Genomic DNA, 26,177 nt, shown 5'->3' with positions numbered 1-26,177 from the left:
TCCATTGAGGAAAGTGTAAAAGCAATGTTACACGATTAAGATCTACCTAAGTTTCTGTGGGGAGAGGCAACAAAGACAACGGTCTACATTCAAAATCAATGTCCTCATAGATCTCTAGATAACAAAACTCTAGAAGAAGTGTTCACTGGGAAGAAGCCATCTGTAGATCATCTCTAAATCTTTGGGTGTCCTGTGTATATTCATATACCAAAGGACAAAAGAAAGAAGTTAGATCCTTCCAGTATGAAGGGGATATTTGTTGGGTATAGTAACTCATCAAAGGCCTATAGAATCTATATGAAAGATAGACATCACATTGAAGTTAGTCGTGATGTCATATTTGATAAGAGTATAGCATTCAAGAAGTCAAAACAACTTTCCATAGATTCTGATGACGAAGAACTTTCGATATTTGAGGAAGAAGTCAACAAGGAAGGAAAAGGATCACATCATGAAGAAGGACCAAGTGAACCTATTCAACCCATGGTCATTCCTGAAACAAGGAAAAGACCTAATTGATTGAAATCCACACTACCTGATGCAGAAGGTCATGGGGCAACACAAGGATCATTCAGAGAAAGTAAGAGGCCCAAGAAATATTTTGGGTATCTTGCATACATGAAAAAATTAATAGAAGCAGAACCATCCACCTTTGAAGAGGCTATAGAACATCGACAATGGAAGGATGCCATGAATGAAGAGTATCAATCTATAATGAGGAATGGAGTCTGGGAGATCATACCTAGGCCCGAAGACAAATCTGTGGTTGCTTCCAAGTGGATCTATAAGATCAAGCATGCAGCTGATGGAGTATAGATAAGTATAAAGCAAGATTTGTGGCTGGAGGGTTCTCTCAACTTAAAGGCATCGACTATGAAGAAACATTTGCTCCAACAGCAAGATGTACAACAATTCGATCATTAGTCTCTCTGGCAGCATCGATAGGATGGAACATCCACCAAATGGATGATCCAGGAGGATCTTGTCAGATCATTGCACAAGTGTTCAAGTGTCGTCGTCAGTGTTCAGTGTCGTCGTCAATTCAGTCCAGCTTCAACAGTATTGGTTATGGATCAGGTTGTTCAGGTAATGTTATGGTTTCATGGCGTTCAGTTGATATGGGTTTGTACCTGGCTGTCGACTTAAGTTCATTGACAGTTCTGCCATGATTGGTCGATGACATGTGTTGTCGTTCGCCTCCCAGGATTTGGGTTGTGTCGTCCGTTGCAGAAGTTCGATAAGGTTCATCGTCAGGAATTATCGTCACAAATGTCGCTTGTGTCAACAATATGCATGTGGTTTATTGTCGCATTGTGACAAATGTGATATAAAAAACCTACACTATGTATTGTGAAACCTAAACCTAGAACCTAAATGCAACATTCAAAATGTAATCCAAATGCATTAATACCTATGCTAAATACCTAAGAACTAAGTGTTAAGCCTAATGCTAGTTCTAAAACCTAAGTATTGTGAAACCTAAACCTAGAACCTAAATGCAACATTCAAAATGTAATCCAAATGCATTAATACCTATGCTAAATACCTAAGAACAAAGTGTTAAGCCTAATGCTAGTTCTAAAACCTAAGTCCTATTACATATAAACCTAAGCCTAAGTCCAAAACATAACATGTTTTAACTCTCGACATATTTTAAACATTATAAAAACAATACAAATAACATAAACAGGCCCTAACCGTCACCCTAACCGCAGTGGAACCACGCAGGGGACAGGGTGCATGTGAACAGGTATATATAGATTGTCGGGGTCTTCAAAACTGTGAAGCTTACCTCTAACTGCGCGGGATATAAACCGGTCATATCAACAGTCAAGGTTAACCGCGGAGAGTTCACCGCCGGAGTGTTCACCGCAACGGATATAGTTTCATGTGACAGGGTAATGAATAACCACCGAAGTTATAGCTGTCACCATAGCGCTAACGGACATTGTTTCCATGTGAACAGGCAGATTACGAAGCCGTCGCTGAAACCGCTGAAGAAGACCGCTAGGTGGCATCTGGTGGTTAGACCGCCGGCGCTCACATGCAATAGTTTCAACCTCCGCCCGGTTAACCTGACCGCCGACGGGTTCAGTTATATTATAATGTTTATTTTGGGTTTTTATCACTTTTTGTTAAAACAAACTTGTAATGTCACTAAGTGACACACCTAAAACCCTAAATCGTACCCTTCAAGTCAGCTGATGCATTCCCAAGTTAGCCACAGTGGTTATGATGCATCTAATCACTGTATAAATGTACATTTGCAGACTTTTGAAGAGTTAGTGAGGATTTTGAGTGTTTTTGGAGCTTGTCATTCAGAGGCTGAGACAGAGAGGCGGTTGGTGTTTTGATCATATCTTGGGCATCCGAAGTCGGATTTGGAATCCGTAAGAAGCGTTGGAAAGCTGGTTCAAAGAGCTTCCTAGTTACAGAGGTCAGAATTGCCTATGTGCAAGTTTAGTCTGACAAAATCACTGTGTAATCAACTCCTTTTCATTCCTAATAAAAACGGTCGCCCATCTTGAAAGGGGACCCGAAGACGTAGTCCATCAGGGACAAACTCCATCATCAATCTCGTTGTCTGGTATAACTGTGTTTTTACAGTATATTGCTTCATTTCTTATGCATCCTAATTGTGTTTAATCAGTTGTCGTAAAGTCTTCCTTTCAAGCAGTTTTCCTCGATTTCCGTGCTTTGAGCTAACATTCAATTCATTAATGGTTAATCGATTCTACATCAGTTTAAGTCTATGATCATTTCAGATCATATAATTTGGTATCAGAGCAGGTTGCATTTGTAGAATTTGCCATTGAATGTTAACCAGGTCAAAGTCGCAACGAGGAGAAGGAATCCTTGAGCAGATCGATCCAGAGATTGGAAAGTGACGAGTCGTTCATAAATCGACCATGTCAGGACCTGATGCAGGTGAAAACACTGAAACTAAGATGAGTGAAGAACAGTTTCAGCAAGCATTCTTGACTATGCAGCAGATGTTGGGAGAATTGTACGAAGACAAGAAGGCGAGAGATGCAGCTTCTTCTTCAAAGGCATCGAAGAAGGACAAAGGTAAAGGGAAGACTGATAAACCACCTTCACCTCCATCATCTCCATCATCATCATCTTCTTCTTCTTCTTCTTCTTCCAGTGCAGAATCTGAAACAGAAAAGAAACCTAAGAAAACATCTCTTTTGAAACTTGATGTGAAATTTGAGTTACCTGTTTATGATGGCGAAATGAATCCTGAAAAGCTAGATAACTGGATTAAGCAATTAGAAGTGTATTGTCGCATTCAAAACATTTCTAGCGATAAAACTAAAATTCAGTTAGCTACACTTAGAATGGGGGAAACAGCTTTAATCTGGTGGGAAAGTAAAACTCAAATAGATGTAAAGCATAAAGGAAAAGTCATCTCGTCATGGTCTAAGTTTTTAAAAGCTCTTAGGAAACAATTCTATCCTTTAGGATACATGCAGCAAGTTGTTATTGATTGGCAGCATCTGAGGCAAGGTAAAGGGCAGAGTGTTCAGGAGTTTACTCAGGAGTTCAGAAAGAAAGCATTGGCGCTTGGTATTTCATTGGATACACGTGAAACTTTGTTAAAATACATCAACAGTTTACATTCATATTTGCAACATACTTTATTGATGTTTAATCCTGATGATTTTGATGAGGTGTGTGTTCAGGCCATACATATTGAATCAGGTGGCAGACCATTCAAGTTTTCATTGCAGTCATCCAAAGAGTTGGAAACCAAAGATTCCAGTGACAGTAAGGGGAAGAACATTTCGAAGAGAAAGAAATCAGCGATCGTTCAGAAGGAAAGACCTACTTGTTCTCATTGCTAGAGAATCGGTCATGATGAATCTAAGTGTTGGAAACGTCATCCAAAACTTGAGCCCAAAAAGTTCCTTAAGGAGAAGGAGGCCATTGCAGTAGTCCAGCAAGATCTAGGTTCAGATTCAAGTGATGAAAGGAGGATAACCACCATGGTTACGACAGGTAAAACTTCTAATACTGGTTCAAGTTCGAAAACTATTGCATCTTCATCAAACATAAATCCTTCACATGAGGATAAAAGAGTTGAATTGTTTAACATAAGGATAACTTCTAAGCATACAAAGATAGATACAATGTTTGACAGTGGATCACAGGCGAATTTAATCTCTGAATATTTAGTTAAAAGTTTGGGTTTGGAAACACGGAATCATCCAAGACCTTACCCATTAGGATGGCTAAATAAATCAACTCAGATAAAAGTCACAAAACAATGTCGATTAAGATTTGCCATAACAGCTAATTACATTGATGAAGTGGAATTAGATGTGGTTCTAGTAGACATATGTGGAGTTGTCTTAGGAAGTCCTTATCTTTATGATCGTGATGCAGTATTTTACAAGAGAGAACATAAATATCACCTTAAGAAAGATGGGGTTGAATTTATTGTCAAGGCACATCAAAACAAAAATCACTTGAATTCAGTTAATGTTAATCAGATGAAGCGATTAATAAGTTCAAACAAGAGATTTGTAATCATGTGTGTAAAAGGACAACATAACAATCAACATGATGTTTGTTTAAGTTATGAGACTCAGCTTAAAGATGGTTTGTTTAAAGAGATAGAAACAATTCCAGTTCTATGTAAAACCAAACATCTTATTCATAAGTAGGGATTACAACATGAATTACAGTGTGTGCCTAAAGCTCCTCTTCCTAATGTCAGAATGAATCAATTCAGTTTAAGTTTGGAACTTAACAGTTGCAGGGATACAGGTCAATATTGGGGAAAGTCAGTGTTCAATTTCTCTTGTATTGTGTCGCCATGTCATGTTTCAAACAGTTTGGAAACCTCTTTTCAAGTGGAGAGGAAATCTATTTGTTTTCATATCAAAGCCTTTTCTAAAGCAGTGTCAAAGTGTCTAATGGGAACTTATGCATCAGAGGAAAGTGTTAATCAATGGAAACATCATTTAAATGAAGGAAAAGTGATTCAAACAAATCAACAGCTAAATCAATACTTTCAAAGACAAACTAAGTTGCAGCAGACTTCACCCTACAGCTTGATGGGTTCATTGCAGTGAGTTCACTTAGTAATCAGGGAGTAGGAAAGTATGTCAATTCAAGTAGTTGGTTTGATGTCAAGAATATCTTTGATTGTCTCTGTCATTCCGCAAAATAGATTGTTTATACATGTTGATGGTATTAAACAATGTCCAGTAGAGACTATTTTCAAAGATTATGAATCACTAACTCATGGTTCTTCATGGAAAGAATTCAATTGCCATGTTCATAACAAGCTGTTTTCCCATCGTCGCAAGTTGTTCATACTACAGATGGATGGAACAGGTCACCGACTCAGAATGTGCCATGGTCAGCATTATCAGGGTAATCACTTGCAAGTGATTGATTGAATGTATTGGTACATCGTCAGGTCAAGGTGGAAAGAGAGGGAGTTATACCCTCATCGACTATTTGATTAGTCAAACTTTTGTGGTCCAAAAAGCTTTCAAGTGGAAAGGAATGATCCAGGAGGATCTCGTCAGATCATTGCAAAGGTGTTCAAGTGTCGTCGTCAGTGTTCAGTCTAGCTTCAACAGTATTGATTATGGATCAGGTTGTTCAGGTAATGTTATGGTTTCATGGCGTTCAGTTGATATGGGTTTGTACCTGGCTGTCGACTTAAGTTCATCAACAGTTCCGCCAGGATTGGTCGATGACATGTGTTGTCGTTCGCCTCGCAGGATTTGGGTTGTGTCGTCCATTACAGAAGTTCGATAAGGTTCGTTGTCAGAATTGTCATCACAAATGTCGCTTGTGTCGACGATATGCATGTGGTTTATCGTCGCATTGTGACAAATGTGATATAAAAAAACCTACACTATGTATTGTGAAACCTAAACCGAGAACCTAAATGCAACATTCAAAATGTAATCCAAATGCATTAATACCTATGCTAAATACCTAAGAACTAAGTGTTAAGCTTAATGCTAGTTCTAAAATCCAAGTCCTATTACATATAAACCTAAGCGTAAGTCCAAAACATAACATGTTTTAAGTTTTAACTCTCGGCATATTTTAAACATTATAAAAACAATATAAATAACATAAACAGGCCCTAACCGTCACCCTAACTGCAGCGGAACCGCGAAGGGGATAGGGCGCATGAGAACATGTATATATAGACTGTCGGGGTCTTCAGAACTGCAGAGCTTACCTCTAATCGCGCGGGATATAAACCGGTCATATCAACAGTCAAGGTTAGCCGCAGAGAGTTCACCGCAGCGGATACAGTTTCATGTGAGAGGGTAATGAAGAATCGTCGGAGTTATAGCCGTCACCGCAATGCTAACAGAGATTGTTTGATCAGATATTGATCCCGGACTTTAATGATAGCTCAAATTTCAAAGTGTTCGAAAGAGTGTCGAACCTAAACGACCGTATAGATCTCGTCTTCCTAATTCGGGCACCGCGAACAGTTCAAAAACTGACACCGTATGAAGAAGTTATCGCCATTTGAAAAAGTCCAGTAAACTGCAATTTCCAAGGATAAATTGATTTTTGGAAAATATTAAAAAAAAAAAAGAATATTCCCTAAAATATTCCTTTTGGGTGACCAATCAGGAGCCGACATGTGGCAAGCCCAAAGGCCGCCACGTGGCCCTAGAATGGTGTTGTAAAATTATGTTGGGTCCGACGGAATCGAACCCGTGACCTCCGGCTGGCTAAACATGCACACTACCAACTCCGCTAACCATTGTTTCTTAACAGTTATGGTTCCCGAGTTATATTTGTGTTGTAACGGTCGAAAGTTTGGGGGTTAGGACCGCCAGCGGTCCCATAAGCACCATTCACATGCCACTGTTTGCCAACCACATGCAGTTTGCGTGTTGACTGCCAACAAACCGCCAGTTTAACCGTTTATCCCTAACCGCTGGCGGATTAACCGGTCACATGCGCGCCAGAGGTAACAATAACTGCCAGCTCCGACGGTTAACTTGGCGAAGCACTAAAAAGGGGCAGTTATGCCAAATTTAACTGCAGTTAAGTGCAGTCTGCCAGATTTAGTGGAGGATCACTAGGAGATAATGAATAAATGCACTCCATAAGTGATTTTCGACCTAAGAGAGTGAAACAAGAGGCTAGCTAGGCTAATTGAGGCCTTCTGAAGCCAATGGAACAATCCAGAGAAGCTGAAGAAGCCATCTTCAAGGAGATTTTGGAGCTCAGGGCCACCAGGGGTTGGAGGCAGTTGCAAGAGCTACCAGTATCCATTCTCAGCGAACCAACAGTCATTCCTGACTGTAATGAGCCTTCTGAATCCATTGCAAGGGTTTACAGAAGCATTTGAAGACTTCTAAAGGTCGAGATGCTATAGGGAAGTTTGAGGCAGCCCAGTGCCAACCGTGGAGGAAGGCTTAGATCAGGGATGCAGTGCTCATTTTGAGCAAATGAACAATCTATTGTTGATGTTTGATATGTGCTAGAGACAATAGAAGAGGTTTCAGAGACAGTTGAAGAATTCTGAAGGAGTTTGTGCCATCAAGAAGCTCAGGGAATCTCAGTGCACCGATTGAAGGAATCAAGTCTAAGGGATCTCAGATCTGTTTGCAGAATGATGACAGCCATGACAGGGATATAGATGGTTTTCTAAGCCCATTGGTTCAGTAAATAACCATTGGAGTTGAGTGTGGAACTTGTAAAATAATTGAAGCCATAATCCCAAAGAGCCAAGTCAAATTGACAGAAGCTCAAGGAGACATAGCCCACGATATTCGGGTGAACTCCTAGATTAAATTTGTTGTTATGTGTTGATGTTTATTTGTTGCATTATATGGCTGTTATGTGTGTCTAATATCAGCAGAAACAAATCAACTTAAAGCACTTAAACAGTTAAAAATAAACAAAGACATACACCTGTTTCAAGTACTTAATTCCGCAATTGTCAACATAAGCTAGATCAAATAATTGTTAAGCTTTGGAGTGAGAGGTTCTTGTAAGTATAACAAGATGTTAAACCCTCATTTCAGATCAGGTGGTATCAGAGCAAGATGCTTGATTGACAAAGCAATCTATTTGCTTGTTTGACTTGATAGGTGTTTAAACAGTACAAAGGATTCTACTGTTTGATTGTTTGTAAACTGACTATTGTTTGAGTTTGCAAAGGTGAAGGGAAAGCTATTGATAAGCTAAGTCCAGGAGAGGACAAGAAGGAAGAAGGGTTGAAGGCATTCTCCTTACCCAAAGGACCTCAAGACAATCCTTGAAGCATAAGAGGGTTTGTTTGCAAAAGGCTGCTTGAATAAGAATTTGATTCTACTGCCATTTAGTTCAAAAATTTGTCATTAGTTCTTTGAAAGCTTTGTGAATTTTGTTGAAGTGCTTTTGTTCATTTTGATAATGACAACTTCTACAAGTGAGTTTTCCAAATCCTCCTCTTTCACAAGATTCTTTGATGAAGACTTGAAGCGAGACTTGTTCATCATGATGGATATGGTGAGAGAAATGAGTACCGAACTTCGAGAGCAGTTGAATTCCATGAAGGAAGAGAAGCAGTTGCTTTCTGACAAATTGTAGGAAATGGAGAGACAACTTCATATTGCAAATATGGATCTAGAAAAGATGCATGAGTTGGAGACACAACTCCTTGCTGCCAAAGAAGCCTTAGTCAAGTATCAGCTTGAAGAAGAGGTAAACAATTCTAGTTTGTCTTCAATTTCCTCTAAGAATGTTTATGTTGGTTCTTTTGAAAAACATACAAGAGGCATAGGGTCCAAGTTAATGTCCAAAATGGGCTATGAAGGAAAAGGATTGGGCAAACATGCACAAAGTATTGTTGAGCCAATAATGGTTGAGGAAAGGCCTAAGTATTTGGGGCTTGGCTATGGACAATCTTATGGAGAAAGTTCCAAAGTAGTCATGAAGGCAATTGAAACAATTCCTAGAAGGAGTTTCATTTCAGGTTCTCTACCTCAAATCTGTAAAGAATGTATTCTTGGGGAATGCAATTGTTTGAAATATCATTTGCAGGAAGAAGGTGTACATAAGCATGCACTTGAACCAAGAAGTTGTGAAAGCTCTAAAATCATTGAAGGGATTGATGGTGTTCCAAAGGGAGCTACTTCTTCATTTGATTCACCTCCTCATGAAGGTAATGAAGGTGAAAGAGAAAGGTATAAATCTGATTTCCATCATACTTCTTTTGATTGTGTTGAGCATGGTAAATTTCCACATAAGCATTCGAAAAGAATTGCATGTTCCTTTTGTGGTTTGGTTACCCATAGTGTTTCTAGATGTTGGAAGAGAATGGCCACATACCGGAAATTTTTGAAGGAAAGAAGGCAAGAAGCCAAAGGTCCATTGGAGAAGGCAAATTATGCTATCAAGAAGATGAACATGTGTTGTACTTATTGTCACAAGCAAGGACATATTGCTGAAAGTTGTTGGACTTTGAATCCAACAATGCTTCCACGAAATTTGAATAAAGTGGAGAAAGAGTATGGTAAAAATGGAAAGGAAGTTTCCATAATCAATGTGTTTCAAGATGATCCACATGTTGATGTCAATGTGCAGTTAAAGGAAGCACCTTTGGTGTGGATTGGTAAGAAATGGTTAGAGTTCTTATCTAATTAAAGTTACATGTCTTTTGATGTGAAAAGAAATGTGTTACATCTATTTGCATTTCTTTGCTAATGGAATGCAAGTTGCAGGATGGAAAAGTTGAGTATGTAGATTCACTTTATTGCAGCAAAATTATATTCATTTCAGCTTTGAAATTACATGTACATGTGATCGAGGTTCTTGTACTTATGATTGTGCTTAAGAGGAAGTTGAAGAATCAAATACTTGCATGAGAATGGAATGTATGAACACAGGGGTGTTAATGATTTCCTTGTATTTGAACATGTATGTAATTGACTTGATGGAAAACTATCGACCATCATTTTGCTTTGTTTAAACATGCATGTAATGTCATGTCGACCTGGAAGAGTTGATTTGGTCTCCAAGATTGTAAAAGGGAGATAATAATGAAGTGTTTCATCTTTGTAAAAGAATCGTTAAAATTATTTTTGTGCATGTTTGACTTGAAGGGTCAAATGTTTGAAAAGGCATGTTTTAGTCGGCTTGTGATTTAGTTGATCATCTATACACAAGGTGTAAAGACATGATGATGATTCACATGATGTGAAATTTGTTTCTTTTGATGGAGCAAGAATTTATGTCGTCAAGTTGTTTTCTTGTATTTTGACATCGTCTGCTAAAGGAGATTTGCAGCAGCAAAGGTCACCATGGAAGTGGCTTGGAAGCAATGTTCAGCTACCTTCTGTAAATTCTGAATGAGTTCAAGGAAGACAGTTCTTAACAAGAGGACAAGCGCATCCAGGAAGGGAAGTGTCAACTACCTTCGAGATTTGGTTCAAAGGCACCCGCCATGCAGGAAAGTGTATGAAGGCTGAAAGAAGAGGGTACTGTACTCTCATCTACTGTTTAGATCAGTATATCAGTCTTTTGGGGTCCAAAAGATTCCCAATGGGGAGGAGTGATCAGATATTGATCCAAGACTTTAATGATAGCTCAAATTTCAAAGTGTTCGAAAGAGTGTCGAACCTGAACGACCGGATAGATCTCGTCTTCCTGATTCCGGCGCCGTGAACGGTTCGAAAAATTGACACTGTATGAAGAAGTTATCGCCATTTGAAAAATTCCAGTAAACCGCAATTTCCAAGGAGCCGACACATGGCAAGCCCGGAGGCCGCCACGTGGCCCTGGAATGGTGTTGTAAAATTATGATGGGTCCGACGGAATTGAACCTGTGACCTCCGACTGGCTAAACATGCGCACTACCAACTCCGCTAACCATTGTTTCTTAACAGTTATGGTTCCCGAGTTATATTTGTGTTGTAACAGTCGGCGGTTTGGGGTTAGGACCGCCAGCGGTCCCATAAGCACCATTCACATGCTGGCGTTTGCCAACCACAAGCGGTTTGTGTGTTGACTACCAACCACAAGCGGTTTATCCCTAACCGCCGGTGGATTAACCGGTCACATGCGCACCAGAGGTAAGAGTAACCGTCAACTCTGACGATTAGCTTGGCAGAGCAGTAAAAAAGGGCGGTTATGCCAAATTTAACTGCAGTTAAGTGCAGTCTGCCAAATTTAGTGGAGGATCACTAGGAGATAATGAATAAATGCACTCCATAAGTGATTTTCGACCTAAGAGAGTGAAACAAGAGGCTAGCTAGGCTAATTGAGGCCTTCTGAAGCCAATGGAATAGTCCAGAGAAGCTGAAGAAGCCATCTTCAAGGAGATTTTCATCCAGGGAGATTTTGGAGCTCAAGGCCACCAGGGGTTGGAGGCAGTTGTAGGAGCTACCAGTATCCGTTCTCAGCGAACCAACAGTCATTCCTGACTGTAATGAGCCTTTTGAATCCATTGCAAGGGTTTACAAAAGCATCTGAAGACTTCTAAAGGCCGAGATGCTACAGGGAAGTTTGAGGCAGCCCAGTGCCAACTGTGGAGGAAGGCTTAGATCGGGGATGCAGTGCTCATTTTGAGCAAATGAACAGTCTATTGTTGATGTCTGATATGTGCTGGAGACAGTAGAAGAGGTTTCAAAGACAGTTGAAGAATTTTGAAGGAGTTTTTGCCATCAAGAAGCTCAGGGAAGCTCAGTGCACCGATTGAAGGAATCAAGTCTAAGGGATCTCAGATCTATTTACAGAATGATGACAGCCATGACAGGGATATAGATGGTTTTCTAAGCCCATTGGTTCAATAAATAACCATTGGAGTTGAGTGTGGAACTTGTAAAAGAATTGAAGCCATAATCCCAAAGAGCCAAGTCAAATTGACAGAAGCTCAAGGAGACGTAGCCCACGATATTCGGGTGAACTCCTAGATTAAATTTGTTGTTATGTGTTGATGTTTATTTGCTGCATTATATGGCTGTTATGTGTGTCTAATATCAACAGAAACAAATCAACTTAAAGCACTTAAACAGTTAAAAATAAACAAAGACATACACCTGTTTCAAGTACTTAATTCTGCAATTGTCAACATAAGCTAGATCAAATAATTGTTAAGCTTTGGAGTGAGAGGTTCTTGTAAGTATAACAAGATGTTAAACCCTCATTTCAGATCACTGTTTCCATGTGAACAGGCAGATTACGAAGCCGTCGCCGGAACCGCCGGAGAAGACCACTAGGTGGCATCTGGTGGTTAGACCGTCGGCGCTCACATGCAACAATTTCAACCTCCACCCGGTTAACCTGACCGCCAGTGGGTTCGGTTATATTATAATGTTCATTTTGTGTTTTTGACAAGTTTTGTTAAAACAAACTTGTAATGTCACTAAGTGACACACCTAATACCCTAAATCATACCCTTCAAGTCAATTGATGCATTCCCAAGTTAGCCACAGTGGTTATGATGCATCTAAATACTGTATAAATCTACATTTGCAGACCTTTGAAGAGTTAGTGAGGATTTTGAGTGTTTTTGGAGCTTGTCATTTAGAGGCTGAGACAGAGAGGCGGTCGGTGTTTTGATCATATCTTGGGCATCTGAAGTCGGATTTGGAATCCGTAAGAAGCGTTGGAAAGCTAGTTCAGAGAGATTCCTAGTTACAAAGGTCAAAGTTGACTATGAGCAAGTTCAGTCTGACAGAATCACTGTGTAATCAACTCCTTCTTTTCATTCCTAATAAAAACAGTCGCCCATCTTGAAAGCGGACCCGGAGACGTAGTCCATCAGGGACAAACTCCGTCATCAATCACGCTGTCTAGTATAACTGTGTTTTTACAGTAGATTGCTTCATTTCTTATGCATCCTAATTTTGTCTAATCAGTTGTCGTAAAGTCTTCCTTTCAAGCAGTTTTCCTCGATTTTCGTGCTTTGAGCTAACATTCAATTCATTAATGGTTAATTGATTCTATATCAGTTTAATTCTATGATCATTTCAGATCAATGGATGTCAAGATAGAGAGGCAGTTGGCGTTTTGATCATATCTTGGGCATCCGGAGTCGGATTTGGAATCCGTAAGAAGCGTTGGAAAGCTAGTTCAGAGAGATTCCTGGTTACAGCGATCAGAATTGACTGTGAGCAAATTCAGTCTGACAGAATCACTGTGTAATCAACTCCTTCTTTTCATTCCTAATAAAAATAGTTGCCCATCTTGAAAGCGGACCTGGAGACGTAGTCCATCAGGGACGAACTCCGTCATCAATCACGCTATCTAGTATAACTGTGTTTTTACAGTAGATTGCTTCATTTCTTATGCATCCTAATTGTGTCTAATCAGTTGTCGTAAAGTCTTCCTTTCAAGCAGTTTTCCTCGATTTTCGTGCTTTGAGCTAACATTTGATTCATTAATGGTTAATTGATTTTATATCAATTTAATTCTATGATCATTTCAGATCAATGATTGTCAAGACTGCGTTCTGAATGGCACTATAGATGAAGAAGTCTATATAGAACAACCCTTGGGATCCGAAGTCAAAGATAGGAAGGTATATGTTTGAAGATTGAAGAAAGCATTATATGGCCTCAAACAAGCACCAAGGGCATGGTATGCTAGAATGGATGCATACATACAAAGAATAAGCTTCACAAAAAGTTTTGCTGACTCGAACCTTTATATTAAGGTTGTAAACAATGAACCTGTAATTATTCTTCTATATGTAGATGATCTTCTTTTGACAGGTGTAGAAGGTTGAATTGAAGAATGTAAGAAGCAATTGGCAGCAAAATTTGACATGAAGGATCTTGGGCTAATGCATTACTATTTGGGACTAGAAGTCTAGCAAGGACCAAATGAAATCTATTTGGGTCAAGGAAAGTATGTGATCAAGATTCTAAAGAAGTTCGACATGATGGATTGCAAACCTATGACCACTCCAATGATCACAAACTTGAAGAGACTAAGGAGTTTCGAATCAAACCCTGTGGATCCCTCCAGGTATAGACAGCTCGTTGGCTCATTGATGTACTTGGTGAATACTCGACCAGACATATGTTTTGCAGTAAATGTACTCAGTCAATTCCAAGTAGAGCCGAAGCATGATCATTGGATAGCAGCAAAGCATATTCTGATATATCTGCAAGGAACCATCAACTATTGTCTAAAATATGATAGAAGGAATGATGTCCAATTGATTGGTTATACAGATTTTGACTAGGGAGGTAGTGAACAGGATGGAAGAAGCACTACGGGAGGATGTTTCAATTTAGGATCCTCCATGGTCTCATGGATGAGCAGAAAGCAAGACATTGTTGCTTTGAGTAGTGTTGAGGTTGAATATGTTGCAGCATGTGAAGTAAGCAGAGAAGCAGTATGGTTAAGGAAGTTGCTATCCGACTTGTTTGAAGGACCGATGAACCCTACAGTGATACTTTGTGATAACACCAGTTGTATTCGTTTGTCTGAGGATCCAGTGTTTCATGGAAAGACAAAGCACATCAACAACAAGTATCACTATATTCGAGAGCTAGTACAAAATGGTGTGTTGCAGCTACGGTATATCTCCATTGATGAACAAGTAGCTGACATATTGACGAAATCACTTCCAAACAAGAAGCTTGTATACTTAAGGGACAAGCTTGGTTTGGTGGATTTGTCCTCCCTAATTGAGAGGGAGAGATAGACACTACATTCTTGTCTTCACTTGGGAAGAAAGAATAGAGGATTGGGTAACCATCTAGCATTCGATACTCTTTGAGAATGTTGTAGGGCATTCAAGACAAGAGTGGTCGTGGACCGATATTCTTTGAGGACTAGCTACCCGAGATAGGAATAGTCCAATGGGAGGTCATACTCTGTGAACACCCGGGTGAGGTATGTACCTTGGGAGACAATGATGATGGTGTCTATACATCATTGGTCTTGTCAGAATTGTGCTCTGATCTTGTGGAGAGATAGAGTTTTTAGTCAAGGCCTTGCTATGTAACAATGTTGGTTAATATGATGCTAGACAGATGGGTTACCAATCTGACTCTTCATATGAGATCTCTTCAGATTGAGAATGACCATGTACCTCTTATGAATACCTCCCTAGTTAAGAGGGAGTGTTGAAAAATGTGTAACTAGGTTCGGCCTTCAGAAGTATGAAATGTATTCTTGTAAATATAAAATGAAAAAGAAATTATTGTTGGAGCATGGGTTCCATGCTCAAGTTCCTTTATTTTATAGGTCAAGCACCCATTGAGTGCTTCTAGGGTTTGTCCTAGGTATAAGAGTCATTGTCATATATTGAAGACCCTGTGGGCACATTATAAATTGTAAAGAAAATTTTATTTTGTCTTTAAAGTTTAAAGTGTCAAAATACCTCCAAGATCAAGTCGACCTACATGAAGAACCACGTCCACCCTTGAAGAAGCCTATATATAGAAGGAACTCGTCCTCCATTTGGATCACTCACTCACTCATCTCTTATGCGAAGAAGAGGAAGTCGAAGAAGAAGTGCGAAGAAGAGGAAGTCGAAGAAGTCGAAGTGTTTCTGGGCCTTATCTATTCTTCTGGGAAGATCGAAGTTAGGGTTTTCTGTGCTGGATCTTCTGGGGTTCGATTTTGAAGCAGATGAGAAGGGAAGGCAAGCGAAGGTTTCTTAAAGCATCTTACTAGCCCTAGGACTCAAGTCAAGGAAAGTGAAGTTAAGAGGAAGGCTATTAGAGGGAGATCGAAGTCTCCTAGAGAAGCAGCAGCAGTTGCTAGGGAGCAGAATTTCGGATCTACTGGGAGGTCGAAGATATTGCAGCAGGAGGTCATGGTAGACTTGATCTTGAAGGGTATTTTTCTGAGTCTAGGTCATGGTATTCATTAATTGAAAGATCTTAATGATAAAGAAGAGATTTACGGGTTTTCCCCTCAAGAGGAGGGGTTTTGGCCCTGGCTTGCAGCCTATATACTGTGTCACTGTTCTTACTGTTTTGGTAGTTGTTTGATGTATTACACATTGGAATAATAACGAACAAAGTTAATAAGTAAAAGGTAACACAAACAGTTATCAAGTTAAGAGAATTAACATATTGCCCTATTGAATTCTCAACATACCAGGGTGTTTATCAAAGAGGGAATGTTTAGTAGATCTAAGTTCTACTAGAGTCACCCTAGATCTGGATCGTTCAAGGGACGCAGAGCAGTTGGTCAACCTAGATATGGACCGATCTATACTAGATCTAGTTATTTATGCGGATCGGAGCCACAATATTGGGGTTTCAGATTTGGATCTAAATCATAAGGAAGAATCTCAAATTTTTCTGAAGAATTTAAGCGGAAAATCTCTCACTATGGAAAGACAAAGGGAGAAGAGACCACATTATCCAGATCTAGATCCAGAGTAATTGTTCCAGGTTTTTGTCAAAACCATTAATGGAAAATTGATCTAGTGAAAGATCTAAAGCAGACTACTCAAAATATTTCAGGTATACCAGCATCTTTACAAAGTCTGATTTTTGCAGGTAAGGTGTTGTCGGATGTGCTTCAGCTGAATGATTATGGTATACAAAGGAACTACACCATTATCCTAAATTTAAGGTTGCAAGGTGAAGCCCTAGGAGCGAGCATTCCACCTAGATCATCTTCTATTGGCAAGGGTCCGATTTAGTTTGAGTACGCTTTGAGAGGGAAAGTTGTTAGGATATTCCAAACATAGGAAATAGTTAAGTATAATTTGGTCTAGTGTAGAGTTAGGTAAAGTGTGTTTCTTTACAATGTACTTTTGTAACTTACAATCCGACAGTCACGATATATTCTAGACATGAAGTGATTCGACAGTTCATTCTCTCATCAGTATTACCGACACTTGATCTGTGGCTTAACACCCGATTGGTCCATGATCTCTATTTAAAGAGCATGGAGGGTCATTTGTAAGGTGACCATTCATGAGAGAAGCTTATGTAAATTTTCTTTCTTTTACATTAATAAATTGCCTGAAGTGGCCGCGTTGGCTCAGGCCGTGGACTGTTTCCCTCTTTGAGGATTTTAACCACGTCAAGAATATTGGTGTATTGATCTGTGATCTATTTGTAAGCGGTGCCCTTTGGTGTTCTATCTAAAGAACTTACTCTGTAAATTCCTACAAAAGCGGCCACGTTAGACAAACAAGCTCCAAATCTGACATTTCCAGGTCCGTACCTACTAGAGAAGATGGAGAAAGCTCCAGATTTGTCCATAAACTTACCAAAAGTGAGTGGTCTTTTCATTGTTTTACAAGCCAAAGCTATCATATGTCGATTTAATGGTTTCTAGCCCAAATCTGAAGATCTACATCAGTGGATCTTCCTCAATTGGACTAAAGATTGTGATATTTATCTATGCGCGAAGGGATTTTTTGTGGTCCAATTCGATAATCAGAAAGACTTGGAATATGTCATAAATGAAGGACCATGGTTTTGGGGAAGAGCAGGTCTCTTTGTAACTCCATGGTTTCCCGGATTCGATGCCAATACAATGGTGGTTACGAAAATGCCAGTATGGGTAAGGTTACATAATCTTCCGCTTCCTTTTTGGCACCACCAAGTCCTAGAAGGCATTCGAAATTATTTGGGGAGATTCTTAAAAATGGATCGCGAAAGAATGGACAAATGTATCTTCACTTTTGCACGCATATGTGTGAAGATGGACTTAAGCAAATGCCTTCGAGATCGTGTTCATCTGACTTCAAGTGGACACAATGGTTAGATTTTTAAAATACAGCTTTCAGGTGCCAAATCTGCCATCAGACAGGGCATTTTGCAGAATTCATGCCCACAAGCGAAGAAAAGGACAAAGAGCAGAAGCAAAAAAGATGGTAATTTCCAAACCCGCATTCTTCTGATGATGAAGATGAAGAAATGGACGAGGGCCAGCAACATCCAAAGGCACAAGATCAACAAGTTTCCCAAAAGGAGGGAGAAGAGAAGCAGAAGGATCAGGCTAAACAAATAGAGAAACCCAATGACTTAGCGGTGATCCAGACTCATGGAAATCAGCATGAGGAAAAGAGCAACAATCAAGGGCCAGGTGGAACAAAGCGATCCCACGTCTCTGAGAGCTCGAACTCAAATAAAGAAGTGCCAGCAATATCAAAAAGTGATGAGTTGGCAATTGTTATGGCTACTCCATCTCTTGGGGTTTGGCAAAAAGTTCAAAAGAAAAAAGGTAAAAAAGAGAAACCCAGTTTATCTAGGTAAATGTAAATACTGGTAGCCTAGCTATGATGAGTGCTTGAAGCACATACACATGGTCCTCAGTGACAATATATGAATGCACTTGTGCATCTGCTTATGTAATTTTTTATTTTTATTAATAGAAAGTTGTGATTTTTCCTCGGAAAAAAACAAGTCTAAATGGGACTTTGACTCAATTACATTTCTTTGACTCGCAATAAATTTTCTTTCTGACTCAATTGACCCTATAAGCATGAAGAACATGCTTTGACTAAAAATAAAATAATAATAATGAATATAAAAAATTAATTAATAGTACGTTTGAATTACATTATGAAGACCGACACTAGTTACATTTCCAACACTCATGATCGGAGTATAGGAAAGAGAGAGATTTTCGGGATAGTGGCACCATGGTGCATGGATGGCAAAGGTCATGGCTTGGTTCACTCTGCTTCTGATGTCCATGTTTTTTGTTTCAAATGATGTTATTGGTGTTTATGAGAAACTATGCAAATTTGGTTCAGAATTGTTTTTGCTTATTCAAGTGGTTTTATTGCTGGGATTCACTCATGCATGAAATGATGCTTGAGCTTCAAAGGATCATTAAATCTGGTTCTTGCGTGGACAAGTAGGCAGAACGGGATCTACTAACTCGTGACTGGTTCAAAATGGAAGTTAGCCCCTGGAATATACAATGTAATGTGTCGCGGAAGCATGATGCTACAGGAGTGACAGTAATGTGTATACCTGTGCGCTGAGCCTTCCACGAGTTACGTGCTGTGTAATTAACAAGTGCGTGGATGCAGAGTGAATGGGGTCCAAGTGTAATGTATGTGATCTGAAATTGTTTCGGCAGAGATCTGAATGGTGTGTGTTTGTTGTGCGATCTGGCAAAATGTTTGTCACTTAAAGATGCCAGCTTAAACCTTGCAACGACTGTCAGTAGCATTGCTGATATGTTATTATTTTCTGAGCTGTCTACTTGCAAATTATCATATTAATCACAGAGATTTCCAGGGGTGTCATCAACTTTTGAATATGGCTTCACCGTTTCTCTTGACAGAACCCAACAAAATGGCCTCGTATACTGAGAGCAATCTTTTTTTCTCAAATGTCATACCTTGACCATCACTCTCTTGCAGACATCAGCTTTGAGACCCCGAACTGTTATCTTCCCCACACAGGTACAAATCCCACTTATGACGTGTTCGCTCATTGTGAACCAATTGTTGATTGAGGCTCTCTGTGAGCCATGAGGAATATCTCACCCTTGCCTACAGTCTAGAGGGCAGGAAGTGTTGTTACATGTTAAAAAACAATATATATCATCTACGTATTATGTACTTGTACATTGTGTCATCATTTGACATTCATGCATTATTTTCCTGCTTTTAAATTCCATATGCAGAGCTTTCAAGTTTTCATCAAATGGATCCAATTAACAAACAATTCTTGCAATTCATCACAAAACATGACAAAAGAATGTCAAAATACTCCTGCAGCTTATATGGACTCATATTTAGGAGCCACTAGAAGAGTATAGGTGCCCATTTAATAGGAACCATTGAGCAGGAAATTCAAGGATGTTGTTCGAAAGAGCGACACCATGAAATATTGAGAATTGCAAATCAACATCAAGCAAACAATGCCTAATGAAATTGTCATACTTCGGTATTATTTTGATGTTTGAAATTTTACCCATTTTGCCTAATTTGTTAAATGTAACAGCTATCTTTACAATTAAATAAATAAATGTTGACACATTTAACTGTCAAATTCAAATTCCCATTTCCATAATATTATCATCATTTCATAGAACGATAAATGGTATTAAAATTAAACTTTAGTTAGTATTATGGTTACATTCTTTTTCAATTTCTAAGGTTTTTCCACAGTTTTCCCCCTTTTCTTTAATATATATTATTGCCACTACCAACCCATCATTTTCTGCAAATTTGGAGGAAGTTTCTAGCTTTTATAGACACCTGCACCCACATTCACAACGTTTCTGCGCTCTAGAGACTCGTGCAACATAGTTATTTAGTAAATTTTCCAATAATTAGTACACAATATGATCAGGAAGATGGATGTCAATATGTTGCCAAGTAATGACATTAAAACAATGATCATATAAACCTATAATGTCCCATTGTATCATGAACTTTTCATTACACCTGTTTTTCTCTTCAGAGATGTAGAGTCTAGACAGCAACATTGCATGATCAAAACGAGCACAAACAAAATAGAAATCAAGAGTAGGATACCATACCTTGATTTCCTTAGAAAGGAAACGAGGTTGAAATATTTGTCGTTGATGAAACCAATCTTTCCCAGCAGTCGAAAATATGCCATCACCAATAGCTGACAATGAACGAATAAATGATGGTTTCTCATAACAAACTGCATTATCAGTTAGGATTTGGCGAACAAAAACAGGATCTGCAATGCATAACGTGACAAACTTCCCAACCCTAGTGTAGAAGATCATTCCATGATTTCTTAGACTATTCAAGACAGTCCAACTTTGTCCAGCATCCACAGTTCTCAATTGCAAGACCTGCAAAGAAAGTGAAATCATTTCTATAACTACTTAGTGCAGAAACCCCTTTATAAAATTTAAAATTTAAATGTGCAAAGCTCACTCTTTAACTCCACTGGAAATGCAATCCATTTAAATATATCTAACCATTTAGCACCAGCCAAACATTTCTTCAAATCTTGAAATATAAAAATCTGATTGCAGTTTTTGAGCCGTTTTTGACTGAGCTCCTAAAATAAGGCTTACATCGCAATCAAGCTGACAATGATGTTATAGAATTGAGGATTGTATGAAAATGTGATGTTTACAGTGCATTTCATAAATATGCTATGACCCTCTCACCAAAGACTTTAATCAAATCCAATGAAACCGTAAATGACTCAAACAAGTAAAACAGAAATAATCACTATCAAGGAAAAGAAAAAGAAAAATCTCAATCACAAACTACAGTAGGAGAATTATTGGGCTCTATTGCTGCAAAATCTAGCACCTTGGTGCAAAGCCTCACTAAGCAATCTAGATTGAGAACAACCATGGGAGAGTTACCACTGTCACCTCAACAACTACTCCCCTACTTTCTGTAGTTGGATACAATCCCCACAAGGGAGGCTTCCTCGGCAGATGTTAGGGATTAAGTAACCCAATTTGTCTTCAAATGAATACCCCCTAAGGGTTTTGTTACCCACCAAAATGGGTAACCCCATAGGAGAAATTTTTTCTCCTGCGTTTGACAGTCAATTGGTTAGCGGCTAGCCAAATAGCCAATAGCCCCCTGATAGCCACCATTAGCCGATGATATGCCATGTGTCTCCACCATTTGCATCAGCCATGTGCCTCTCACCATCTAGCATTAACACTTGAATGAAGGTGGGCTACTACTCAAAAGGTACTTTGATCATTTTGCAATCAGGTGCTTATACTTGTTTGTTTTGGGCATTTAGTATGGATAATGGAGCGATCTGGAAGACTGATAGACCTTGACCGTATTCTTGTTCTCTCACCTTACCAAGGGATTAATCTTTGATCCTATTCCAGTGGGACCTCCCTTAAAGCCCTTTAGGTTATATGAGGGGCACTACTTAGAAAGCCATGATCGAGATAGGGTAGTTAAGTCTTTCCATATGCCATACTTAACACCTTCCATCTCACATTACAAGCCCTATGTCTCACCCCCATTCTTCGGGTACAACTTGTCAATGATTCTTGGGGATTAGGGGATGTGCTCCGAAAGCTTTGATCAAATCTCCAATTTTTTGTACACTTTTTCCAAAGTTAAAGATTGATTATTAGCTTCAATTAAATTCAGTTTTGAGGAAATTCTTGATCCAGATAAGTATGTGGTTTCTTGAGTTTTGCATAACTGTAAATTCATTTAATTATATACTTGTTTAAATCATTGGAAAGCTATCTTTTTTAGGATGGATCAGATTTCAATCAAAATTGATCAATGAATTCAAATAAATGGACATGTTATCATTGTTAACTATTTAGCATATTGATGGCAAGTCTGTCTTTGTTTTAATCATGATTGTTTTATGACTATTTCCTTGATGCGGCCATGTCATTGATTTTGAATTCATTTTATTTGAATTTGGATATTTGTAAAATGGATATCTGATAACTATTTATCATATGGTTGAGCGCACATATTTGCTTGAATGAGCAGCAAGTTCTGGAACTTTTTCCTTGGCTTGTTTGTGTCTCTTTTGCTCCAAATTCAAGCTGGTCCAAATCTCCTTTTGCCTTGCTCTTGGTTGAGAGGGGGGCTAACCTTCTTTCAATCGAGATATATTTAGGATATATTTTCTGTCACTTGAATTCTAGCGTAAATTTGCATTTAAATTTATTCACTGCATTCTTAGAAGTCTCCTTTCGCATGAGCAAACTTTAGTGTGGCTTGGCTGAGCCATTAAATCAGCTTAAGGACTGTTTTCTTGCATGTGCACTGCAGGAAGGTAAGTTTGATTTCCTCTTCTTGTTGATTGTAAATTAGAAACATCACAAGTCAGCAGGGAGAGTGAGGGGCTATACCCAATAGAACCAGTCAAAACCGCCAAATCAAATGGAAAAGAGCTTAGTTTGGGGCTTTGATTAGGTGGTCTTTTCAAATGTTGATGAGGTCATTTTTGCTCATCAACACACTCATATGTTCACATACCTTGACTAGGGCCTGGAAACTTTGCCCTAAGAGGTTGATGCAGCTAAAAGAAAAGAAAAAAGCATATCATGACCACAATGAAACAAAAGAAAGAAAATAAAAAATTCAAAAGATGGTTGGGGCATAAAGATTAGCATGTGGGCAAAAGCCTAACATGAGCTCTACCTACCTCATATGGCCATCACCCAATTCCTAAGCACATGATGCTCCATTACATCAAAAAGGAACCCTTGCATGTCCCAACCCCAATGAGCAATAAACTAACTCATCTTAAAGGGTTAATAAAACTACTATATCATACAAAGCAAGCTCTAACCCTTGAGCTATATGCGGTAATACAAGGAATAATCAAGAAGTAAAAGGTGCACAAGAGGGGTGGAAAAATCAGGTTGAGCTAGTAACTCATGGATCCACGAATGCTCCCTCCTTGCATCTATACACTCAGGATGTGGACCCCCCATCAATTGGTCCCTTTTATCCATGGCACTTACCAAGAAGTCTTCTCCCCTCCATTGCCACATTGCTACTCACTAACACCTATCAATTGAAGCATGGACCAAGGAGCTATTACTTCCCCTTAGGGGCTGGAAACACCTAATAAGGTTGATTGTTAGCCACCCCTACCTAGGGAGAAAACACTTTTGAGAGATCTTGGTCCTGATTTTGGAAGGGGTTCTCTGTTTGAAGTATTAATATGCCCTTACCATTCAAGTTTGGTTCAGCTCCCATTGGTGAAAGTCCGTAAAGAGCAAGGAGCCTTAGCTGAGGTGACAGTGGGCTATCGCCCCATTGTTGCCCCTTGGCCTTGTAGTTGCTCTATAGGATCCCCTCCTAGGACCCTTGATAATTTGAGTGGTAACAAGAACTATTGTCATTTTCCATTTTATTAGAATTTTCACTCACCTCAGCCATGCTTTTGCAATTTCTGGACTAGGTTTCACAAAGTTAAAGCATCCACTGCATGGTGTGGAAAAGATAAATCAGCCTAATAACTAGTAGATTGTATTTATCAAATATTGGTGGTAAGCTCAATCCCTGCAGAACTAGTGGATTAATGATTCAATAACTCAATTTTCTATAAGTTCTGTTCAAAGTTCTATTTATTTTATTATAATAAAGAGTCCACAGTATATAAGATTGAAGTACAGAAGGACTAGGAAAGACAGAAAGACGCTGCAAAAGCAGTACCTGCCAACCAATTTAAATAGCAAACAAACAAAAGAGCAGATAGCTAGGGGATACTCTATGGAATGTTGCGAACATCGCGATCGGAATTAAATCTGCAAGAGTCTGAAATAAAAAAAAATTGGTAAAAATTGGCAGAAACCAAAAATAAATAAATAAATAAATCCCAAAAAATCACTATTTTTTCGAAAAAATGGGGATTAAATCGCAATTTTTTCAAAATGAAAAAAACTCGATTCAATCGCGATTTTCACAACACTACTGGACCGTGAGAACATAGCAAAACTGAGAGTAGAGAAAGTCTGAGATTAACTAGATTAATCCATACGAAAGTGAACCTGCATTGACTGCTGTATACAATATGCTGGAACCCTAGATGCGTCTGCAGATATGGCCATTCTTCCTAAACTTGAACACCTACTTCCCTTCCCATAATCCAAATATCACTTTCTCAAAGAGCATGTGGATCTAATGATTAATGGTGGATCACACATAGAAAAATTGTCAAGTCTGCACCACTGTATTTATTTAACCGTTAACTGGTGGACTTTTGGGAAGGTGAGGGCCATTTCCCACTACTCATGAAATTAAGATAAGTTTGTTTTGAGTTGTTACCATTTCACATGGTGTAAGGAGCCGTTTCAGAGTTCTTCCTAAGCCATGGTGAGAACATTGTGCCTAATAAACATGAAGTCATGTTTGATCCCAAAATTATTGTACGGAGCAACTTGTTAGCATAATTCAAATTGTAAGTCAAACATATTTGACTGAAATCTACTCTTTTTGCCCTCTTCTAAACTACCCTGGATTATACTTTAATAATTTCACAGGTGATGCGTTTAGTATATCTGGCATTCTATGAGATAACTTATTTGAAGATGTACTGTCTGTTGGAAATTGCCCCAAGTCTATTGATTAGCAGACCATATTGCCAAAACCTAGTCACAAGTTCAAACTCTATTGAATTATCGAATCCCATGCAATAGAGACCTCGACATCAAATCTATCACAGTTGGTGAAAATGAGTTCCTCAATCACCAAGGATGCTGGTTCGCATTGGCTCCTTTTGTTATTCTCGGGCAATTGAAGTCTATGGCAGACAATTAATTCCTTCGGTGTTCTAAGTACAGAGAAGTTTGTAGGAACTAAATTTATGGACTTCAAGATCAATTTCTTTACTTCTTCAAAGCTCAACATCAATCAATGAAAACACACTAAATACTCATAAGAGAACAGATAGAATCTGTCAGAAATCTGTTTTTAGTATCAATCTAATGCAGCTTGAAAAATATATAATTTTCACCTTAAAGAATGGCATGCCAACCACAAAAACCAAGACTCTAGCAATCCAATGATCATTACCCAAACCATGATTTGTTGGAAACTTACCTTGAGAATTTCATGGTGAGAAAAACCAGGAATCCCTTGTCTCTTACAGGACTGGACTAAACAATTCGGTGTCCAAATCCAATCAACCCACAATTGCTTAGCTCTTGGTGCCACTAGATATCCCGCTGCGATTGCTAATCCTACCCATATTATCTTCATGATAAAAATCCAACTCACAGTGGCCTTTCAAACAGCTGGTCTGCACGATGGATCAAGCATCCTCTGCATATTGCAAAATGTACTAACAATTCAAATACATGTAACTTATATAACGCCAATTCTCCATTGGAACATAATTCGGTTTTTTCCAGAAATAATATTGCGTAGAATGAGTCTATGGTGACAAGTTATAGCCATTGTTCGCCTGGTTCATTCGTATGCTACTGTAAAATACGTGCTAATTTTTGGATGGGAAGCAATTGAATTCGGGGACAGGATAAGATTGAGGGAAGGTGGGGCGCGCTCAGAATCAAATTTCATTATATCATGCAATTATCAAAATAGAATTAGGTTATTAAAAGACCTATAGCCAAACGCAGCGCAGTTAGTGCCCTTCTCTGTACAGTACAGGTGGCCCAGTAAAAGGAAAGAAAGAAGAAAGAAATTATTTTAACGTTCACGAGGCTAAAGATAGCCTATGAGACAGATTGCTTCTTCATTTGATTGGATCTTTTTTTTTGTGAAGCTTCACAATAAATGCTCCCGTCTTCTCGACAAACCCCTCGTTAAATACATTATCCCAAGAGCTAGCTGCCAGCGT

The 26,177-nt window shown here is 38.9% G+C and overlaps 1 protein-coding gene across 1 annotated transcript in view; it reads right to left on the bottom strand.

Annotated features, from left to right (window-relative positions):
* The window catches only part of LOC149196449 (cytochrome P450 CYP72A616-like), a 74,891-nt gene extending 48,914 nt beyond the window's left edge, over nucleotides 1–25,977 (bottom strand). Inside the window, exons 1-2 of the mRNA XM_089405563.1 lie at nucleotides 25,418–25,977; nucleotides 20,416–20,703 (exon numbers count right to left, since the gene is read on the bottom strand). Coding sequence (XP_089261689.1) covers nucleotides 20,416–20,703; nucleotides 25,418–25,576 — 447 coding nt within the window. The 5' untranslated portion in view covers nucleotides 25,577–25,977. The remainder of the gene's footprint in view (nucleotides 1–20,415; nucleotides 20,704–25,417) is intronic.
* Between the last annotated feature and the right edge of the window lie 200 nt (nucleotides 25,978–26,177).

Source organism: Pinus tabuliformis, chromosome 2_2 (assembly GCF_031772625.1).
Source record: "Pinus tabuliformis cultivar Carrire ecotype Pingquan chromosome 2_2, CPIR1, whole genome shotgun sequence".
Lineage (NCBI taxonomy): Eukaryota > Viridiplantae > Streptophyta > Pinopsida > Pinales > Pinaceae > Pinus > Pinus tabuliformis.
The sequence above is the reverse complement of the archived record's forward strand: the minus strand, read 5'-3'. Positions and strand labels throughout refer to the sequence as shown.